General features: G+C 37.5%; 1 protein-coding gene across 1 annotated transcript in view; it reads left to right on the forward strand.

Moving 5' to 3' along the window:
- The first annotated feature begins 14,855 nt into the window (after positions 1-14,855).
- Positions 14,856-24,635, forward strand: part of RAB11FIP2 (RAB11 family interacting protein 2) — a 41,293-nt gene continuing 31,513 nt past the window's right edge. Inside the window, exons 1-3 of the mRNA XM_030839431.3 lie at positions 14,856-15,781; positions 21,187-21,629; positions 22,335-22,803. Coding sequence (XP_030695291.1) covers positions 15,429-15,781; positions 21,187-21,629; positions 22,335-22,803 — 1,265 coding nt within the window. The 5' untranslated portion in view covers positions 14,856-15,428. The remainder of the gene's footprint in view (positions 15,782-21,186; positions 21,630-22,334; positions 22,804-24,635) is intronic.

Genomic DNA, 24,635 nt, shown 5'->3' on the forward strand with positions numbered 1-24,635 from the left:
GGTTTTGTTTGTTTGTTTGTTTTGTTTTATTTAGCATATTTGGGGACCAACCGCCACCATCTCATGAGTTGCTGTCATAGTCCCACCGGGCAGGGGCTGAAACGACCATCTTTGATTAACATATGGAGAAAATCCACCCTCTGTTCTGGAGCTGAAATGCCAGTTGGTCTTTGTTTTACAAATGTGTCTGTAGTTTTATCTTTACTTCTGATGCAGATGAGGCACCGTGACTTTTTTTTTTTTTTTTTTTAAGATGTAAGAGAAAAACTTCCCAGTGAAATATCTGTTTGCAGTGGTAATGTGCTTGCCTGAACATTTTGGGAAATATTTGCTTATTCTTTACAACAAATATTTGGCAGAGCAACTGTGTTTTAAATAGTAGCTAAAACTCTATAGTGGAGATATGATTACCCAAGGAGTGGTAAACATTTCAATTCAATTCAATGTAGTACTGCTTTCCTAGTCTATGCTTAGCACCCTCTAAGTGCTGGAAGATAGCAAAGAAGTGTAAGAGGCAGCTCCAGCTTTTTGCAATGTTATTGAAGAGAAAAGACAGAAATAACAGACGGTGCAAGAGAGCATGAAACGAAGTACCAACATGTGTCCTACCAAGGACATATTCTTGTTTTAAGCACTAAAGGAAAAAATAAATTGTACTGAAGCTCTGCTAAGAAAAATGGCTTAGCTCTACTTTCATTGGAGGTAGTATGGTACAGTGGGGAAAAAAAAAAACAAAATAGATTTTTAAGGTCAGAGCATAGCAACCCAGGTCAGTGGGGTGGCAAATATCTAAGCCAGAGGGTTCTTACGCAGACCTGGGTTTGAATCCGGACTCTTCCTCTGATTTCGTTTTGTGATCTTGGACAAGGTTAGTTTCCAATTGCAATTGAGGATAATGATATAGTACAATTGATTTATTTCAAAGTCTCAATGAAGTGGGGTATAAACATGAACTGGCTTTACGTTTATCCAATCACTGCTTTGAACATTGTTTTGGGTAACCCTATCTTTCTCATTGGAAGGCTTGTAATTTCTTATCCGTGAGATAAGCCGTACTGACGCCAGGAAAAATGTCCGGTCCCCGTGTTAAACGTTACTTAGATCAAGCAAAATCACTAGGCAGTTTGGTCCGGCAAACACTTGTTTTGGAAGAGAACATCATAAATCCATTCTGGAAGACAAGAGTCAACTAAATAGCTTACTGATCAAGACTAGCTACTTGCTGAACAAGGTTCATTCCAAGACTGGAGTCTTGATTTGCACTTAACCAAAGCTGTTACGTCACAGACCGCCCGGTCTCACCCAGTGACCCCTACTCCTGCCTCGCAAAACCTGCCCCAGCATCACCAGCCCAGATCCTTAGGCCCTTTCCCAACTCCCCACTTTGAGGCACCCCTGAGACTTTGTCAAGGTGGTGTTCTCTCTTATTGCAGTAGATCTAATAAACTTCTCCTGGCTGGATCAATTGGTTTTCTGGTGGCTTTTTAAGAAGTTAATGATCAACGCATCCCTCCAGAATATCTTCAGCAGCTCTCCTAATATTCTGGCCACTCTGGAATTAAAACACAAACCTATCTGGTCTGGCTTATAAAGTTCAATTTACATCTTCTTCAAAGCACTCACCCAACCTTACTTTACCCCAGATGTGTGGCTCAAGGGACCTGGGAGGGCAAGGTGGGTTGGCCTTCCTTTAAAGTGGGGGTGAGGCAAGAGGGGGAGGGGACATGGCTTGAGATGACCCTTCCCCCTTTGAAGAACTCACACCCCTGGGAAGAGGAAGGTAGCTGGTCACTAGCTGGTTGTGTGGAGAGGTTTTTCTCATATTGCTGCTCTAGCTGGTTCCCTGGGTCCCTATGTCCACCAATATGGTGGCCCCTGTGTAGATGGTGCCCATGGCTTTCTCTGGGCACAGTCAGCATCACGCTGCCCCCTCCATCACTAATGTCCTTTTCAAAGAAGAGAATCCTATCCATCACACCTGCCTCACAAAACCTTTCTTGGTACAGTGTTGCCCTGCTCTGCCCCCTCTTATAAACTTTCTGCTCCTTCATATGGAGCCACCAAGAAAATGAGAATAAAATAGAACATTGTAGTGAGAATTAAACACACTTCTAAAATATATGGCCTACAGGCAATAACTAGAAATCTTCTTTCTTCCCTGTTATACAGGATACATTGTGATGGTGACACTACCTTTGTAATTAAGAATGAAATATGAGAATATTATCTAAATTTACCATTTTCAAGTATACGAAAAGGTTCACAAACCAAACTACAAACTAATGTAAATTTACCATCAAGCATTTAAAAATTCTTGTCCAGACCAATAAGGAAAAAAATTTTGGTGCCAGAGTGGTGCTCTATTTTGACTTTTTGTTGTTGTTACCTCTTAATAAATAAACTTTAATTCCACGTCTTAAAAATAGATACGTCGTTGTTGATGTGGTTAGACTCTATTCAAGGTGTGAAATTAGTATATGCCAACATGAAAGGGGCATAGTTTTCTTAATAACACTTTCCATGACATGTCTTAAAGAGTATTGCTATTTGCGGGAGAGCCAAAAGAGCAGAGTGAGAAATACTTACAGCATATGACTGTAATAAAAAAATGTAATCATGAACAAACAATACGTTAAACTGGTAGGACATAGTTTACATTAGATCACAGGAATGAATATCAAAAATACAGGCAATATTTTTGAAAAAACAACCAGCAGTGAAAAATTTATTTATAATGCAAACCAGACACTCCAAAATAATTTGTGGTTTACTTAATTCTTACCGTTCATCCTATATTCTTTTGAATAAGCTGAAGGAAGGCACCCGAGTAACTACCTCAGCTGTTTTTGATTTTGATTCTGAATTTTCAGTGAGATGAAAACTCTAGTCTATACAACAAAAAGAGATGGCATGTCATTTTTAGAAATTTAGATTTTTCCCCCTCATTGTAGATACATATTTAAAAGAAATGTATTACAATAAATTACTGTATTTCCAAATTGTCTCATTATTTCTGGGCAAACAATAATTACATATAAATTCTGAATAAAGGAATATCACATTGCATCTTATGCGTTCTGCAATAGGCACTCACAGAAAATCATTACAGTAATAAAACCAGCTGTATGTAATAGAAAGCAAATGATTTACAATGTTACTATGAGAAACTACTTTATTTCATATTATCATAAAAAGAGCAGAGCTGAATATTTGCATGACAAACAGAAGAATCCAGGAAATTCCAAATGCAGCTCAGTTTTTTTTTAAATAGGTATTAACGCTGGGAGGTGATTTGAAAGCTTTCTACTCTAGAGAATATTAGCAATTATAATTTGCAGTCATTATTAGTCCAACAATTGAAAGAAAAAAATCTACAAACACTAATAGAATATAGAAATAAATACTTGGAGTAATATGGGCTTCGATCATACAACATCGACATTACAAGAGCTTACATTTAGTGATTGTGAACATTTTATTTCATTTAAGCTGAGAAGTAGAATGCATTTTTGTCCCTATGTGAAGCTTGACCCTGAAACTTGACCCACACCAAAAGTCTTCAATGTCTGTGTTTTAACGTTTTATATGTCATTCATCGTAGTTGCCTACCAACAGCCTAGTCCAACACTTTATTTCATTTAAGCTGAGAAGTAGAATGCATTTTTGTCCCTATATGAAGCTTGACCCTGAAACTTGACCCACACCAAAAGTCTTCAATGTCTGTGTTTTAACGTTTTATATGTCATTCATCGTAGTTGCCTACCAACAGCCTAGTCCAAGAGAATTGGCTCTGTCCACATCCCTGATAAAGGTGAAATCCTCTGCAGACTGTGGGGTCCCAGCTTTCTCCCTCCATCCAGCCACAGCCATGGGGATAGAGTCAGAGCTACTCTGATAGGCCCTGCCTCAAGAAAAGTTGAACTGGGTCTGTGAGACTCTTAACATCACCAAACCAGAGAAAGGTCCCAGGATGCAGATATTTACACCTGAAGTCCAAGCTCCAAGTCCCTTGTTAGAGCTACCAAATAAAAGTTGTCTTTAGTGATCATGCTTTTTAGAGAAGCACCTAGTATAGGCTGTTTGATAACTTTTATGGTGGAAGCAGTGGGTGGATATAAAACATATTTTAAATATAATTGAAAAAAAATGAGTACAGGAAACTAGCTCTTAGTTTATATTTTCATTACTAATCATCATACATCACAATGACATTAAACTATAATACACCCAATACTGCAACAGAGTAGGCCGTCACTTTGAACCTTGGTGTTGTTCTAAGACGTCTTTGCTCCCTAAATTCTAACATCAGTTTTACCTCATGAATGAAAGAAAGCTTTAAGTGATTAACTGTATCAAATGTTGCTAATCTGCCCAATAAGATGAGGACTGACCATTGACCCTGACAACATGTAGGTGTAGAGTAGGGAAGACAAAATCTGATTGGAGCACTTTCAGTAGAAAATGGGAGAAAGAGAGAGCAAATCTTGACAAGACTTTCAGGAAGTTTTCCTCCAAAAAGAAATAGAAAAGTGGGGTGGTAGCTGGAGGGGATGTAAGGTCAAATGAGCGATTATTGTTTTAATATGAGAAGTATTGGAGAATATGTATATTGATGAGATTTGATCCAGTAGAGAAGAAAACAGCTGAGATGCAGGAGGGAGAAGGGAGGATGGAAGACGCAAAACCTTGAGACGACAAGGGATGAGACGCATTCCCTGTGCAGAGGAAATGTCCTCAGGTCGGGGCACAGATCAGTGATCCGCTGCAACAGGAGAGCAGAGTGAAGGAGAATACTGGAGCACCTTCATGAACTATATTTCCATCAATGCATGCAAAATTTGCATTAACTTTGCAAGAAGCCACACCATGATATCAATTTCAACTGCCTTTGGAATCAACCAAGGCTCTACATCTTTTCCCTGTTTGCTGTTGAGAGGTCAGGTGTCCAATCCACCTCAGGTGATTTTTAGGACCAAGTTCACTAGAGACATCACTTCAGGTTAATACATTTGTAGTGTTTGTTATATATGCTAATACATTTTAACATTTAGTCCTAATGTACCACCATAAGCTGATAGAAAAGGGGATCCAACACCATCTTATAACATCATGGAGGGACCCCTCAAATCCATGGGCTCTGGCAATCACTTCGCTTTGCTTATAATGTATTACCCCTTGTAGTGAGTATAGTATTTTAGGCCACAGCCTGGGGTGATATGTAAGAAATGTAACTATTTTCCCTATTATTCAACTTAATCTCTGTTTTGATTCTTCCATTTCTATCCCTGTCAAAATTCATCCAGAAAACATAACTGGATAAATTTAATAATTTCAGGTTTTAAACTCGGGTAATAATTTCTGCCTCCCTACCCTTCTCCCTGGGACAGAACTGAAGTTCTAAGGGCTGAACTGAATTTGAGGCCCAGGGGACCAGCCAGGGTGTGTCCATGGCTGTTGGAATCTGTTCCCAATAGCATCTCCTTATGTATAGCAATACGTGTGTGTGCCATCGTGGTCGGTTCCTGGTCTTGGATCCGTGTACTCCAATCCTTTCCAGTCCTGATTTGGATGATCATTTAAGTCTACCAGTGGTTTCTTAGTCATTTTCACACTTCTCTGGGGAAGATGAAATTCTCAGAAGTTTTCTGGTGCCCCTCTGATGACAGGAGGCTCAGGGGGTTACCTTGGATCTTCTCTACCTAGGGTTCCCCTGCCCTGATGTTCTACTGCTACAGTAGCTGCTCCAAGGCAGCGTGGTGCAAAGGAGTGGGGAGCTCTAGTACCTTGCACACCTTCAAGGACCCTCCCAGGAGACAAGATACAAGCGATAACCGCTTTTGGTCCGGAGGCTCTATCAACAATATGCCCAATTCTTATGCTCAACAAAAGCAGGAAGAGAAATGTCATGCACACGTTAAAAAACATCAAACAAGCTCGACCTTCTGTGCCAGTATCCTTATTTTTTCCCTTCTCCCTGACCGGTAAAATCTTTGTCCAGTGTAATTCTTCCATCAATTGCATTCTTCCAAAATTCTTTGTTTACTGCATAAACTTTGGCTTTTGTTATCTCTACCCTTACTGGTTACTTTGACATGGCAAAGCTGATACTGGACCCTGGTGCAGTAAGTCTGGTTTTCCTAGCTGCTGCCTGAAACTAGGAGGAAGGTCACAAGGAGACCAGGTATAACTAAGAATGAGAAGCACGTAAGGTGTTATCAACGTATTATCAACCTTAACAACCACATGAGCTTGCTAAGGTGTGTTTTTCCAAGAGGGTACTGGGATTCTCATTCCATAATAAATTTAAATTTAGTCTAAGTACAGTGTATTTGACCCATCACATATATTTATCTATGTAGCTTTCAAGTTATTATTTATTCATTACCCTATAAATTTGATTGAGTTGAACTTAGCTTGAATGATGGTAAACTAGAATTTTCTTTCTTTTAAATCTGTCCAACACTTATCATTCTAAGCAACTATTGATGCTAGAAGAAAAAGTGTGAATGCTAGTAGGTATGCATGTGAGAGATACAGGACTAAAACCTATGATAAAATTTCATATTTGAAATTATAAAATTTATAAATTATAAAAATTATAAAATTATAAAATTCTTTACAGTTTACAGCATGTTTTTCCATACATTATTGTGTTTTACTCTCCAGCAAATGTCTAATAAATATAATGAGTAGGCTGAGGTGCTATGTGAGCCTTGGTCTCCTGAATGAAAACCCAACAATTTCCCAACATTGAGCTATGAAAGCAGAAGAATGAAGTGATATCAAAAGTGACTTGTTTTTCAATGGATAGGGTTCACTAATACATTACAATCCCTCTCTAGTTTGTGGATGCCAAACACCACAGAACAGGCTGCTGCTCCAGGGAGTATGCCATGAGCTGCAAAATAGATCAATTGTCTTTTGTTTGTCTCTACGCTTTCACTAAAGCAGTGTTAGGCTCTGGGATTGTGTCAAGGATGCTACGATAATGCTTAAAGCCAATTGAGGTACAAGAGTTGTTCAAAGGATATGAAGGATTTGGTTTCCAAGTTTCCTGCCTCATCCTGGTGTGAGCAATGCCTAAGAGGACAGTCTACTGTACAACCTTCCTCCTTCTTTGTGATGGGATAGGAAAAGGCAATGGTGATGTTTGTGTTGGCTATAGCTTTATCTCTTTCAAATTAAATGAGAATGCAATGTTAAAGAATTTAGCGTAAGGTGAGCAATCAGCAAATATTAGCTATTATTATTAGTACAGAGATAACATGCTTAAAATTAGAGTGGTACACGGGAGTTTGAAAACACTGATTAGTCGCTGAATGTTTATATTACTAGGTGTACCAAAGGATGTCATACTTTTGTTTTTAAATTCGTCACAATTCTAAGTAGAAATCTAGTATATTAAAATATTATCTGGTATATGATCTATTACTTAAGTTTCTAATTCAGCTACTTGTAGAGATAGAAGGTACATAATTTAGGGAGTCTTCGTTATTTTTCTGCAACTCAAAATCTGTCTAATAAAGTTGTTAAAATGATACTTTAAAAAGTCAGTATTAAATATTAAGTGAAGGTCTGAAATATTAAGGAGTTATTTTATTTTTATTTGGAAAAAAGTGTCTAACAACATTGGGTTTGGCTTGAAACTAAAGTAACTCAGGGTCTCCACTGGCTGGCTCTCACCTGCTGAGCTAGAGAAGCACCTGCTGCAGCTCCAGACCCGTAACCCCTTGGTGAAGAATAGCCCAGAACAACCGTGCTGCTAGCCATTGCCTTCAGATATGAGGAAAGCCGTTGCAAAGAGAATTGGAATTGTACCACCAACCCAATAGCAATGAACATCTTTTGAGAACTTCCTATGTGCCAGGCCCTCTCTGAACTTTACATGACCCCTCAATTCATCCTCCCAACAACCCATTTGGCAGATAAGCAAACCTAAATTTAGAGAGTTTACATCATTTTCCAGAGGTCACACTGGTAGTTAGTGCCCCAGGGACAAAACCTTTCCTGGGATGGACACTCAATGAAAGTTGAGTGAATGTTTCTATCTGAGTGAGTGCCTGTATCCCAGGAGCTTTGGAGAAAGTCTTGTTTTAGAAAATGTTGCAAGCCCTTGATTCCTGAGGTGCCTAATGCACCGGACTTCATTTTTACAAAGCTAGTTTGCTCCATTCCTTTCCAATGTCCAAGTGTATGTAGAAAAGGCAAACAAAACCCCTTGAAATTACAAAGATGATTTAGTCAAAACTTGAGCTTAGAAATTCATACAATGCACTTTGTAGTTTGGACAGGAGTTTTTTTTTAAAAAACTTCCTTAATTTTTCTTAAGACCTCAGGTTACAAGAGCACAGTTACAGGCACAAATTACACAATCTAAATACCTTATCCTCCTGGGTAAGCCTGATAAACAACCACGGTAAAACACAGCTGCTTGTTGATGTGAGTCCATTGGGAAGTAGTTCTGGATAACCTGAGATCCAAGTTTGGAAGTAGAAGAAATGTACAAGTTGCTATTTTACTAAAGAAGAATTTAAGTTGCTCAAGGTCATACATACTGTTGGTTGGTTGACCCAGATGGCCTCTCTCAGTCCAATGTTCCTTCCATTATTCCTTCACTTTTTGGAAGCAAGTATTGCTTTTAGGTCTACTTTGCCAAACTAAGTCCGATGCTTAATTCTGGCTATGTAGATCATCAACGATCATTTCAATAACTAGAAAATGATTATAATATGGTTTCGAAATCATCGTTCCCTATATCATAAGCTGTAAGTGCTCGGAAGGTGACCTAATCCAGACCATGTAAAAGATAAGCACCCGGTTCTAAGCCAAAACTATTTTTATTATCAGACATTCAGATGGACTAAAACATTGTTCAGGCTGATTGAAAACCGCTTAGCAGAAATCTGACCTTGGAGCAAGAAGAGTTGGGTCTAGCCCTCAAAATGAAATGCTTTTCCCCAGGCTTTATATCAAACACACAAAATATAACAAATACTTTTAAAGTCCTCTACTTTGTTTTGGATAGATTAAATAAGTAGAAAGGGAGAGAGAGCAGTAGATCTTATGTAGGGGGAGAAAAACATCCCATCAAATGGTTTTGCAAGCTGCTCACCAGTTTAATGCTCTCCCAAAGAACATATATATTAGTTCCAGAAGTATTGTAATTCTAATCCCTTATTATTTGTTTCTAAAAATCCTCCATCTTGGATTTTAACTGGTCATGAAAAACTATTAACAGATGTTTACAGAGTACAAGGATGATAAGTTTATGTAACTCTGATAAACATTTCTTTCAATAATAAAGTTATCCCGTCCTTGTTAACTTCCACATAAATCCATACAAGTAGCAATGTTCTGGAAGATTTCAGTAAGACTCATGATGGTGAGACAATCACAACTTGAAGACAGATACCTGTGTATTTGCAAAATCTTTTTCCAATAGCAATAATCTCTGCTTTTCAGTAATTGCATACATATATAAACTTAGTTTACTTTACCAATATATACAATATATGTATACATAGAAACAAATCATATATATTAACATATAACATTATTATACATTATAATTTATCTATTTATTAAATTATAATATTATAAATTATACATATTATATATGCATATATGATATGTTATTAGATATTATATACTATATACAACATGTAAAATTTATAATATATTATGTTGTATGTAATATATAATATATTATGTACAGTATTTTATCTATTTATTTTTATATATAACTTTGAGAATTCTGGAGGTGGAAGGGGCCTCAGAGGCACAGAAAGATTATGACTTGTCACGTCTACAACTCCTTAGTTGCAGAGCCAGAATTAGAACTCATGTCTTCTGATGCTCAGGCCCATGGGTTTCTCACACTATCATTCACAAACTCCTAATAATTTCATTGTCAGTTGTCAAAAAGAGGCACGATTACCAAAAAAAAAAAATTCCCTGCACATGTGCATAGGAGACATATATGGATATCTCTGCAGCATTATCTATGATACTGAAAAATTAGAATCAATTTAAATATCCTTTGGAAGGAGAAAAGATCAAATTGGGCTTATTCATTTGACCCAATACTATAAAGTATTAAAGTAAATCAGTTCGTGTTCTGTGCGTTAACATGTATTGACTTTGTTGAGGAAACAAAAATTGCACAACATAATAGTAAGATACCATGAAGAGGAAATTAAAAAGCATACATACTAAACATTTTAATGTACAAATATGAATTCTGGTCCACAAATTCTTACCCTTCTCAGCATGTCTTCACAGATTGAAAAATCTACAAGTAATATGAATAGAAGTTAGGTTTATTACTACTAATGAAAAGTTTAATACTTTTCAAAACCCCTTTATGTAATTTCTTCCAAATCTTGAGTTGTTCGTGTCAATTTCCTCATGCAGGGTCTATAAATAAAAGTTATATTTACTTCCTTTCTGTGATGGTCATTTTCATCTGGGAGAGAGAGCTCTCATTTTGAAGATCTTTTTCTCCTGAATTAGAAAATCCTTCATTAATAAATTACATAAAAAGGGATCTGCTTTAGTATATTGACCAAATTCAATTAGATAATGATAATGCGATTTGCTTCTTTGTGTTATGGACGTACTACTTCAAATTATTAAATGATAGAAAATGCTTTAAGTGGTTCCTATTATAGACTCTTACTTTACAAATGAATAAACAGAGGTCCAAAGAAGGAAAATTACTTCCCTAAAGATATGTACCTAGGAATCTGTAGCCCTGGGATTAAGATACAGGCTGTTGACTAGAGCACTTTAAACTACACACCACACTGCTTCTCCTGCATCACAAACTGTGTCCATACACTGCCCAATCCCAGAGACAAATTAATCAATGATAGAAACAAAACAATCACCAAAAACCCCAATACTAGTTAATAGCTATTATAATTTCTAATTGGCTTGCCAAGTTTACTTTTTTACTGATTATGTGGAGTTTATCTATGTATGTATCTCCAACATAACCCTGAGTTTTGCCATATTGTATATGTATATATATTTTATATACATTGAGTTGTATGTATATTTGCAGCATGTGTGTGTGTGTGTGTGTGTGTGTGTATCTGAAGTCTGAAGATTGTAATGGTACATTGGGAAAGCTTCTTGTTGCCCTATGTTTCTGAACCTTCATCTGGAAAACAATATCTGGTACATAATGTATATGTGGGCTATTTAAAAACTAAGAGCACTATAATTGTCCTACAATAGATTTGCAAGTCTTAATTTTGAAGATGCTGATGCCCAAAGGGGGAAAAAAATGGAAAGATTCATGATGATGCTTAGAATAAGTCTCCTTATGGGATTTTATTAAAGGTACAGCATTTAGTAAATATTTTCGTCTGTGGAATCCTCCACTATTGAAGAATAAATATGGATTAGTTTTACTTTCTGGCCAAATCATTTTTATTCATTGCAGCAGTATTGTTAGCAGTTAGAAATTTCAGCATTTTCCTCCTTTAAGATATGTTATTTTTCCAAGCCCTTGATTTTTGGAATTACACCAAACATTTCTGGACATATCATTAGTCATAGGGTAATTTTTAAAAAGTGACTCCTTTAATTCTGGTATGTTGTCCTTATGAATGCAATCCTTTTTCCCTGTTTAAATTATGGTCCTTGTATATTTTTAAATTAGTAAAAAGAATCTTTAGACTGTAAGACAATAAACATTTTTGTAGAACCACTTTGATCTCAGATCTTACATAATTACCATTATATTTCACAGTGAGCCAACCATATATTTGACTCGACTGACATGTTTTTACTCTTCATACAAATAATCAAAAAAGAAAAAAAACACTTTCTTATAGAAAAACACTTTTATAATGCAATTCAAGTTCTATTTAGTTCATTTTGATTTGTTTGTTTATTTGCTTTCTCCGGGGCAAAAATATACTATTTTTTTATTTTGGCTTAGAACATTAAGTCATGACTTCTGATCTTGCCAGATAGTAAAACTAAACAATTTTGGCTCTAGCCAAGTTTTGGGAAAACTCAAAAGAAATTTAGGTGCAACAGGGAGAGATGTTAGTAATTCCATTTGTTCAGCTCTTGCTTTTAGAGTATTCCCTGAATTTTGTTGAAGTCTGTTACTGCATTGCTGTGAATCATTGCTGCCAACTTCCACCCTAGAGATGGCTATATTTCAGATGGGTGAAATGATACTTGTAAACAAGTTTATAATCATTAATAAAGCTTATCAAACAATTTTAAGCTCTTTAGAAACACACATTCACTATTATAGTTGCCTATTTCTTATTTAATTACAACTTTTAATAGAGACATGACGACTTTTAAAATGCAATTTATAACAATTCTACACTTAAGTTTTTTTCATGATGTTTATCTTGTTTTTGTAAGTTTCAGGTGTCAATTTATTTCTCCCTGGACATACTGGTTGAAATTTCACTGTTGACTATTCCAATGCACCCTTTAAAAATCCCTGAGAATATTTTTCTTTCAGGTTGACAACAGCCCACTCTGGGATCCAGGTGCAATATTAACAGTATGATGATTTTGTTCTGTTTTCTACACATGGCTTTTTCATACACTGTCTCTCAGAGATGGAAAATTCTGCCTCTTTTTTACATTTTATAGTAAACTTTCATCAGAATGACCTAAAACCAGGTCTTTTCATTCTAGATGGCTCAAGATTATTCAAGATTCATCTGTAGTTTGGTTCCCTGAATATCTTGGTGATAAATTAATCTAATGTCTCTTTTTAGAGTGCCTACTTCATGCAGAACATACACCAGCCACTGTGTGTAAGCAGCACTAAAAAACTGTGGTTTCCAATAAATGAAATCTATAGATGCGAGCAAGTGTCAGTGGGTCCCTGAAAGAATGTGCTAGAATTTGAGTAGTCTTGAGGTTTGTGGTGCTGTCCTTTAGAGTCAGGAGAGTATCTTCTTTCCATAAGATTAAAATAATATATAACGTTATCCCCTCTCCCCCTAAGGTTTTCCAACTGTATGGTTGCTCTTCTGACACAAATGCATTGGGCCCTCCCATACCTCCATTCAAAAAGTAATGAAAAGACCCTTGTTTCTTAAGAGTTTTAAGTGCTGCAGCTAGTATCCATGAGGATAGCGAGAAAACATGGAGAACACAATGTTCTCCCCAAACTGAAAAGTTTTAAACATTGCCTGAAAATAATAAACACAATACCTTACACTTTTATAGTCATTTTAAGTTGGAAAAGTGTATACACATCTATCATATTGTTTTATTCTCAAAATTAGTCTTGAAAAGGGAGAAGGGCATTCAATAATTGAGTGTCTACTGCCTGCTAAACACTGTGAAGTGATGATCCATGATACACAAGGCAATCCAAAGAGGTTAGACTTTCCTTGGGAAGATAAGACATGAACAGAAATAAATACAATAAAGATAGAATGTATCTTGTAATAAATAGAGGGAGGAAGGGAGACTTAGAATTATGTTCCATACTATGCCAGGAAATGAATATGTATAATCACTTAATACCCCTCCCAACTCTATAGTAGCAATTTTATCAACAATTTATGGACTAGGAAATCCAGGCTCCCAGAATCTAACTTCCTTGTCTCAGGAAGCTAAGTGCCCATCACAAGCTTTGTACTGAATTTCTGGCAGTCAGGACATCAAGCAAGGCTCCTGACTCATCAGCCATTACCCAAACTTTTCCCATTAGATCAGGCTGATTTCAGAAAAAATGCAGTATTAACACATCCACATTTTCTTCTCTTAACACCGTCCCTTCCATTCCAACAGCGCTGGTGTCCCTCAGGACTTGCCCTCAGGGCAGGTAAGGAACTTGTCGGTTGCCCTTGGTGAGGGAGGCTGTTTGCTTTTCTTAGTTGACTTAGCCGAATACAACCAGAATCACCTCTGCGTTTGGCGTCTGACGTTAGATAGACTAACAGACTGTGAGTGCCCAAGGGGGTCCTTTGGACGCGTAAGCCCACAGAGTGGCGATGGCGTCTCAGACTTTACGGAGACCTGTTTTACCTGTGAAGGAAACGAGGCTCAGGGAGGGGAAATGACTTGACCAAGGTCATACATTCGACGGTGGCAGATGTGGGATCAGAACCAGGTCTTTTGACTCCAGCCCAGTGCCTCCCAGGATCTAATTTATTAACCCCTGTGTTAGCTTTGGAATCTTTTATCCGCTTCCCTTTTTCCTGTCGTCTGAGTGGGGGATGTCATTCCAGTCAATTAGCAGCCTTCTCTCCTTTCAAAAAGGGAAGAGTGGATAAGGGGTTGGGGAAAAGTATGTTTTCGGCCAGTTAAAGGGACTGATTTATTTCACCACCACTCATCCAACGCCCGCTCGGTGCCAGGCACTGGGCATCCACGGTACAGCAAAGACAGCTTCCAAAGATTGAAACTGGGTCTCTCCCAAGACCGGGCGTGCCCTGGGCCTTGACTGCCTCCTCTCGGAGCAGTGTCCCGCTGTCCCCAGAGCCCCCCTGCTCGAGGAACCTCCAGCACTGGGCGCCTAGCTCACGGCCTCAGCGCCCGCGCGACACGCCCCCGGTCACCACGGCAACCGGGGAGGTGCTGACCCTTGACCCCGGGCCCCGCCCGGCCCTGCCCCGCCCCGTCGCATTCCCGAGATCAAGATGGAGAAGGACAACCCGGAAGTGCCGCCGCCCGCCTGGTGCTAGGAGCCGCCGGCTCGGCTAGGCCGAGACCCGCGCCCGCCGTCCTTCCGCCAGCGGCCCACCCCGCGGTCCTTCCGCGCCGGAGCTGCAGCGTCCCCCGCCCCCGGTCCCACTCCACCCCACAGCGACCCGCCCCCGCCCCCAGGCCCGCCCGAGAGGAGGAGCCGAGGCGAGGGGGAGGAGGCGGGAGAGGTTTGCGAGAGGGAGCGAGGCCGCACGAGCCGCCGGCGGTTCGTATTACCGGGGTCGGGAGGAGGAGCCCAGCCGGGCCCGCGGACCAGCGCCGGGCGGGCGGGAGGCGCGGAGGAGGCGGGCGGAAAGCCCGGGGCTGCGAATTGGGGCGGGGGCGCCCTCCCACCTCTGCCGCCCTCCGTTCGGGCCTTGGCGGCCTGGCCTCACCTGCCCGGAGGCCTGGGAGCCACCAGTCGCCGCCGAGGGCCAGTCCCCGGGGCCGGCGGAGCGTGGAGGTGCGGACGCGAGGCGCGGGCCTCCGCGCGGAGGCCTGGACTGCGCGGCCAGGTGATGGTGGGCCCCTGTGCTTCTCCAGAGGAAAGGGGACCCCCAGAGCAGCTGTGCCCCCAGGCTGCCCCAGCAAGCCGTTTGGACGTCAGCCGTAGGGAAGTCGGGCAGCTGTGAGTTTGCCTGTCTCCGTTAAGTGTCCTTAGGATGCAGTGATTTAAGGAATCAGGCTCTCCCTGCGGGAGGGGCCCTGCCTGCGCTGGTGAACTCGGTGCAGAGAAAAAGGACAGAATGATGCTTTCCGAGCAAGCCCAAAAGTGGTTTCCGACCCACGTGCAGGTCACAGTGCTCCAAGCCAAAGATCTTAAGCCAAAAGGCAAAAGTGGCACCAATGACACATACACTATAATTCAGCTGGGCAAGGAAAAGTACTCCACGTCTGTAGCTGAGAAAACCCTTGAGCCAGTCTGGAAGGAAGAGGCCTCTTTTGAGCTGCCTGGTTTGCTAATGCAGGGGAATCCAGAGAAATACATCCTTTTCCTCATAGTTATGCACAGGTCCCTGGTGGGTCTGGATAAGTTTTTAGGGCAGGTGGCCATCAATCTCAATGACATCTTTGAGGACAAACAAAGAAGGAAAACAGAGTAAGTTATGTAATTTATTTTGAATTGGGGGGAGTTTAACTATTATCTCATTTATGGATTTCCTGTTCTTGGAAATTATTTGTCTATCTAGGGCATTGGTTTTTGGACTGAAATATGACCCAGTTTTAAACACCATATTTGCATGAATCTGAAGTAAAAATAGCCCTTGTGAAGAAACATTTTTTAAGTGGAGTCTTTAATGATCCATTACTTTCTCATTTGTTTGAGGTAAACATCTTCAATAGTTGAATATTTTGCGCAGGATTTTAAGTAAACATTGTTTCACTGCTTAATAAGAGGACTGGACCATAGTGTTGACCAATTAAAACAACATATATGTAAATTGTTACAATCTTTAAACATGAACAGTTTTTCAGAAAATGGAACATCAGAAAATTAAGTCTGCCAATATGACGTCTTATATATATATATATATATTTTTTTTTAATTGAACTCTGAAGCTGTTAAGTGGTAAATTACCAAATTTAGAACTCAGTATTTTATTTCATCATTATAAACACAGTTGACTTTTATTTTAGCTCAGATTTAAGGGTCAGTACATCTTCATGGAGTCTAAAGCTATTAAAAGAAAAGTTTTAAAAGTATGTACAGATATCCTCAACCTTGAATGCAATTACTTCAAAGTTAGTTCTGTAAAGCCAGTGTGTTTAGACCATATTAAATGCTAGTCAGATTGGAGACAGTGATTAAATTCTTCTGATGAAATGATTTAATGACATCTTCAATAAAAACATGGGCTTTTTAATATGACTTACAAACTTAGGTTAGATGTATTCTAATTTAAAAAACCATAATATAAGTTAAAACTAGGATATATGTCTTAAATTGAAAATAGTATGTTTTCTGAGATAGAGATACTCACCCCTTGCTTAAACTTATAATTTCTCTAGTCTGAGAAAACATTAAGGTTGATGTAATTAGTGAGAGAAAAATATAGGTTGAATTTATGAGGACTTCAGATTTCAAAAATAGCTTTGCTGTTTCAGTTATAACTGAAATTTATTTATGCTTTTAAGAAGAACTTTTATAATAACTTTCTTGAAGTTCATGTTATTTTCTTATATTTTAAAACAGCCATCTCATGTTCTTTCTGTACATATCTTCCTGCAAGATTCTCTTGATTGGAGTTTTTATTGAAAAAAAATTTTTTAATCAGGTCTTTGGTTTAATATATGTGGGATAAAAGGGTAGAGAGATAAGTAATACTAGGAATGCTGGAGGAAAATGGTAAATATTTAACTGAAGAGATGAAAATATTTTAAAAGGAGAGAAAAGGGTTTAAAGAAAAGTGTAAAGTTGAATATATATCAATGATTTTAATAACACTGTTTGATACCTACAAAGTAGCATTCAGTTACTTCTGAGGAGTTTTTCATCAAATTTAAACTGAAAAATGGATAATCACCAAATAATTTATTTCAAATTGCCAATTTTAGATGACCTTACTAAATAATATTTAGAAGTGTTTTGAATGTAAACTTTTAAGTATATTGCATCTGCAAATTTCATACTGCATTTTCCGTACTTTTAGTGTTAATGGATGATATACTACAGGCCTTCTCTGAAATATAAGTTTTCCGAGTGAAAGTAGGCCCAACTGTGTGAACCCAGAGATTCTGAGGATGAAATAAGCTTTTAAAGTTTCTTCTTGTTTTACTCCTTATCTTTGGCAGCATCACAATTACAATAAAGTTGGCTGTAAGCGATACTCCAATATCGTAGTCTCCTTACAGAAATTCTCTATTGGCTACTATATGAAATGGATTAGAACTTTTGGGAAGGAAAATGCTTTTAAATGTTATCAAGAGCGCTTGTGATGTTATTGCATTCAAAGTGATTTTCATATGTTATTAAATCCCTAACATTTTCTTTCTTTGTGGGTAAATGGGGACCACGTATTTGATGAGATCTCTTTATTGGTAATATTTCTAGTTTTTTAATATAGTTAATAGCTTCCTTTTCCAGCACAGCTGTACATATGGCCCAGTAAGAGACAGACTTGAGTCACCGGTGTGTTGCAAGAAAGATATTTAATATTCTGCACATTGTTGAGCCTTGTCAGCATATTCCCAAGTGCTTTTTAGAAAACCGGTATGAGTGATGAAGGCTACCAGCTGATTTAGAAGTCCCATGGAACTGCTGGGTGTGACAGTTTCTACTCTTGACACTGAAGACAGGTATTTACAGCTTGTCTTCCAGTTGTGTATGACAAGCCAAGAAGTGTGGTGGCTAAAACTATCATTTTACTTATTTTTATACCTTGAAATTAAAAGCCTTTTTTTTTCTTTCAAGGAGAGGGGAAGAGGGGCCTGAGCCAGAACACTTTGAGTGGGGCATGGAAAGAGAACTTCTGTATCTCCCACTTTAATGGGTGTCTGGGTCGGTTCTGGCACGAGATTTAAGGAAACAATACAGTATTTAATAATAGAATGGTAAAATAGTTCATGCTGTTATGTAATACCGATTGATTTTTTTTTTTTAACAGCAGAAGTGGGTGATGTTGATTTTTTTTTTTTTAAATGCTCATGAAAAGTAGTAACTATCAGAGTCCCCAGAGTTAGGTATGACTCAAGCACATGCAGATTTTAGGACTTTTAGCTCTGCAGTGCACCTGCGTCCTGGCCTCTGGCACCCTTACTGCCAATCTTGTCCCATTTCTGACCACACAGTACCAATTGCTTGGGAATAGTTCCCACATGTGTGGTGGTTTTTGAACATGGACCTGTGCCCACTAAAAATTGAACAGAGGCCATATACAGTTTAAATCCAGCACTCCAGAGGTGAAAAAAAAATCAGCATTAATCCACTAAGCCTCAAATGCTATGTCTTCATTTTATCTTTTTGAAGCCTGGGAAAACAAGTGCTATCTCTGGAATGATTCTTGAAGGTCTCATTAAGACTTCCCTATTATATCACTTTCAAAACAAAGCAGCTAGAGTTATTTGTCATGCCTGTATTTTCAGTTGATATATTAAAGTTCTTCGCAGTTGGGTTTTTGGAGGGTTTTTTTTGACGAGGAGGAAGGAAAATACTGTTTTTACAATTTATATTCAAACACTGACTTGCTTTATCCGTTAAAGCTTACCTAAGTCTTTATCTTTCCTTACCAAAGAACAAAACAGTGCAACACATACACACACACACACACACACACACACACACACAGGGTTGTAGCATGGCTGTTTTAAGAATATAGTTCTAGAAATGAAAATTCAGTAAACATTTATTTAGTGCGAGGCACACTGCCTTCAAGGAGCTTACAGTCTCGCAGGACAAAACCTACATTGCCTTCTTTGTTGGCTCTCATGTCTCCTGATTAAATACAGTGTCCTGTAAGGTACAACCTGGTATGCGTTTAACCTTATTGACATATGTGATTCATTAGATACAAAACAACTACTATTTTCATGCAGCTGTTATTCATCAATTTTGGCTATTTTCCTTGTTGACTCCGATCTGACATTGAGAAGTTACTTATTCTCTGTGCCTCAGTTTCCTCATATGTGAAATAAGGATGTTAGACTAGATGATTTATTTGGTCTCATTTCTAAAATTTATGAATTTCGATTACCCTTACTCCCTTACATTTATTGGGTTATTGCTTCATTTTTTCCTCAGATTTGCTTTGATTTGTTATACACATGCAAACCCTATATGCTTGGAGTTTTTGTTTGGTTCATTTTGTTTGGGGATTTGTGGGGTTGGGGGGTGCATTTCTTGCAAAGTGGATTCACCTATTTTCTATATAACCTGAGTTGTTAATAGAGCATTTCTCATGGGCCATCCATCGGAAGGATTTCTCCCCCATGGAAAATGCTCTGTTTCCCCAAACTGTGAGTTAATAATTGGATATATAACCTTGCTTCATTTCCAGGCTTTTCGAGTGCTCAACTTTGTTTTGTTGAAGGTTCTCTATTCCACAGAATTTATTGCTGTAATTTTTTATTTCTAGTCTCTGAGTTTTCAGATTTCACCATTTGCCTCAGATAAGGGATTTTCTCTATTTAGGGTCTCATGTTAATGCTTTCTATTATAAGATATTCTCTTTAAAAAGTTGCTTGTTTTGATGCAACTAGATCTTAATTGATTGAATTGCTTCAAATTAAATAGAAAATATTTCTCTTGCATGTTACTTGCTAAGATGTAGCTGGTATATGTATTATGTGCCAGTTTTCTTTTGCCTGGAAAGGCCTTTGAACCAGTCTTCCAATTGATAGTAAATGTAGCTTCTTCTGGTATATCCTGTAAAATTAGATCAGAGTTCCTTTTGTAGCTAAGAAAATTTAACACTTGCAGAGCTGTATTTAAATGATGACCTGTCTCCGATAATATACGGATATATACGGGATATATCAGATATATACAGGACGGATAATATACTTCATTGTTAAGTAATGTGAAAACATTGTGGAAACTCTCTTCTAGGCTGGCGTTTGTAGTTTTTTTGGCTGTTTGCCCTGTAGACTGACCATTTGTGACACCAACAGCTGGAGAGGTTCTCATGGATAAAAATACTGTAAACAAAACCAAAATAAACTTTGCTTCTTACACATCATTTAAAAATGGGCAGTGTAATTCACTGAAGTGACTAAAAGCATAGGATATGGCTCCAGTTAAAATAAGTTTTATTTGGTATTGTCACAGTACCAACAGTTAATGAAACAAATAGATTCTAAGAGGAAGCACGTAAGCTTTCTTTTTTCATCAAAAACGCTTTACAAGATTTATGACTATTTGTCACTTCTTGCATTTTATTAATTTGCATATTTTATTCAGGAAGAGGCTTTGACCCATTTTATATGAATGCAAATTATATCATATGCGATTTTCATGATTAGCAAACTATATGGAGTAGTCTCCCATATTAACAAAATTCTTTTAATAGCTTTTGCAGAGGAACTATTTTGAGATAGAGGCTAAATATTTATTATTTTATTAAAAAATTAGTCATTATCATTTTATGGTGCTCAAAAATAGTTTGTATTGATGAATTATTTCAGGGTCTCTATCTTAGTGTCTTTTAATGCTAAAAAATGTTCTTCAGCCATTAGCAACACTTACCCCAGATGGAAACATAATAGGCTATGTATGGTTGGTAAGAATTTTTGATGATGAGTGATTTTCAAATCATGAAAGAAAAAGTTGTCTAAATAGCTTTTCAAAAAAGACTGATTCCTTCTGTATATGCCACATGACAGAGACTTACCTGTTTTTTAAATGAAGCATTGAATAAAACCAGAAGCACTCTGGCTGACAATTTCTCGTTTAGTGCTTAGATTGCCTTGATGTAGAGTAACTTTACCTAAAAAGCTGTTTGTATACAACAGAGCTCAATAATCCTCTCTTCATTACATGTTACAACCCAGTTTTTCCTTCTCTTTAAGGTGGTTTAGTTTAGAATCCAAACAAGGAAAAAGAGCCAAAAACAGGGGTGAGATAAAGGTCAATATTCAATTTATGAGGAACAATATGACAGCAAGTATGTTTGACTTATCAATGAAGGACAAAACAAGATCTCCTTTTGCAAAATTAAAAGATAAGATGAAAGGTAGAAAAAATGATGGGACATTTTCTGATACATCTTCTGCAATCATTCCAAGTTCTCACATGCCTGATGCCAATACTGAATTTTCAAGTAGTGAAATACAGATGAAATCTAAACCAAAAAAGCCTTTCCTTTTGGGTCCTCAGCGACTCTCTTCAGCGCATTCAATGTCTGATTTAACTGGGGCCCACGTATCCTCGGAGAAGCTGAAGGCTGGCACTGTTGCTCAAACGCATCTTCTCGGACACCAGATAGGTTCCTTTGGAGCAGTTCCGGAAAGTGGTAAGTGACTCATGCATTCTTTCTTGTTGATCCTCCGTGGTTTGAACTACCCTCTTAATTTTTAAAGTTTGACTTCAAAGTTAGAGAATAAGAATTGGAGTTTCTTGCTAGTATTTTCTAAATTTAGTCATCAAATATTTATTGAGTACCTACTGTACTCAAAATTGGTAAGTATATTAAAGGCAGAGCTTGTCTGCATTCAGTACTGTATTTATATTATTAGAGAATAAAAATGATTCTTGGTTTCTTTTCATGGCCTGGCTTCTTAACTGCCATTTCTCCTGTCTCAAAAGCCTGAAGCATAAATGAATATTCCGTTTCATCGGAAAGTTCCTAGAAAAGAAACTTTTAATGTTCAGAAGTAAGCAAGTAAATTTAATGCTAATGATGAAAAAAAGTCTGAGAATTTATAGCACTATGATGCCAAGCAGAACCTTTAGTTTTGACATTATAATTTGTTTATGTGATTGTTTCTTTCTGAGCTGAGTAAATTACTAATTGTCTAGCAAGATACTAATTGTTATTAGCCTACGTACCGCTGTACCTTAGCATTTTAAGGTTGTTTTCCTTGATTATTTTAAAAGGTTAATATCTTTAAATAGCTAATTGCTCTCATTCTAAAAACAGCAGTATGCACACAGAACATGTCAAATAGTGTGATGTAATGTGTCACTGATTATGTACTAACTACAAAATTGTTTGCAGGAAGTCTCAGATCTCCACACAGAAGAACATTAAGCTTTGATACTTCTAAAATGAACCAACCTGACAGCAGTGTGGGTGAAGGTGAATCGTCTTTCGGAAGACAAAATGACCCATTTACAAATGTGACTGCTTCATTACCCCAAAAATTTGCAACACTGCCAAGGAAGAAAAATCCATTTGAAGAAAGCAACGAATCGTGGGACAGCAGCATGAATTTATTTTCAAAATCAACTGAAGTAAGAAAAGAAAATAAAAGAGAAAAAAGGGAGAAAGTTAGCCTGTTTGAAAGAGTGACTGGAAAAAAAGACAGCAGAAGATCTGATAGACTTAACAATGGGGGATCTGATAGCCCTTGTGACTTGAAATCACCTAATGCATTTAGTGAAAATCGTCAGGACTATTTTGATTATGAGTCAACTAATCCGTTTACAACAAAATTCAGGGCTTCAAATATAATGCCATCTTCAAGGTAAGCTTAAACGGGGGGAAATTGTGCTATTTTGGAAAATATTGTACTTGAAAGTATCAAATATCCTTTTTAAATTCCTTTTATTTTACTTGAAAAATAATTCTTATCTTATTTTTATAATTAATTTTGGAGCCGGGCAGTGTTGCATACATCTTTGGAATTGAACTTTTTATCTTAGAAGGATAAAAGATTCTTAATCCCCACTGTAGTTTATTTCTACTTATGTTAGCCAGAAGCTCACTGAAACTTACAGAGAAAACAGCATAGCTTTTGATGAGACGTAGTGGGAGTGAATCACCAGTGGGAGTTAATTCAAGCCAGAAATTTAGGTGATAAGTTGTGTTTCTAGATGTTATTTTCCGGAGATTAGTTATGGACCAATAGCAGCCTATGGACTATTCTTTAAGAAATGCTGGCTTCAGTATTAATGGTTTTCATAATAGGTGTTAACTATCCTTATTAAATGGCTATTTAGAGTAGTTTTTATTTGTGAATGTTTATTGGAATTCAGTGAACCTTGTGGGTACTATAAATACATCAAAGAGTATCTGTAATGATGACTTATAGTTATAGAAATAATCTATCATGATAAGGTTTAGATTTTCAAAATCTGTTCTCAGTTATGTAATAGTACTTTTCTAATTCCTTAGTACAGGTTGGAACTGTATGGTTTAAATAAAATGATAGATTTTGCAGAAGTGAATGGTAGAATAGCTGATTAAGGAAACCTCAAGCAAAGAGTAAGATGAATTTATTGGAACCTTAAGCAGTCATCATGGAAGAGCATGGTAGACTGTTTGCCATGTAACATAGACGTTCTTTCCCAAGGCAAGGACGTATGGTGTTCAGACCCCAGTGGGAAACCTGGCTCAGTAGCTCTGTGACCTCTCTCAACCTCAGCATCTCCATCTTTGAAATAAGGAAAATGATATCTACTTGATAGGATTGGGAGACGATAAATGATAAAGTACATGGTACAAAGCCAGGCCCCAAATAGGGAACCCATAAACGGTGGTTGCTGTTTACATTGCCATGTCATACTTTGTTCAAGAACAGTGCTTTGTGTTGTCCTACTATAAACAGAAAATAGTACTAACAATTGCCCTTTTAGGCTTGTGATCTCCTGCCTGTCTTCTGATCTTCTAAAACATGCATTTAGAGTTTTCCAGGGAAAGTTTGTGTTTCTTTTATCAATAAATGGGTATTTGCTGTGGCTTTAGAAAGTATTGTTCAGTTTTCTTTATAGACTGTACTCCAAAGAAATACGTTTTTATCATATGGTATTAATATTTTATTGAAGAGTCCATGGTTTTTTCATGCTATTCTCAAGCATTTCATTTTGGTATTTTACATAGTGTACTTCACATATTGCGGTTAAGTCTTAAACTACAGAGGTAAATAGAAATGTATTTGCTTTTTTCCCCTCTTTAACTGAACTTTTTTTGAAGAGGATTACTGTAAAGAACTGAGATAACTTAGAGATTGGATAATTTACATAATGTTAGAGTCAAAGAAAAGCAAGAAAAATGGGAAACAATAGGAAAATAATTTTTAAATTATGCCAGCATATGGAAAAATAGGTATCCTCAAATTTTTAATTGCCTTATACTTGGGCTTATTTACGTGGACTTAAAAATTAATGTTTTAAAAGTGAGTGTGGCATTTTCTGAAATTCAGGCTTTGTTTTGGGTTACTTCGATATTAATACTGTATCAAAATTAGAGCTGTTTCGTGATATTTATATAAAATGATTGCAAATGTGTGAAAAACAATAGGTTTTTTAACTTTAAGAATTTCTCTTCTTCATATTCATGAGATGCCAGCTATAAGAA

This window comes from Globicephala melas, chromosome 16, assembly GCF_963455315.2.
Source record: "Globicephala melas chromosome 16, mGloMel1.2, whole genome shotgun sequence".
NCBI lineage: Eukaryota > Metazoa > Chordata > Mammalia > Artiodactyla > Delphinidae > Globicephala > Globicephala melas.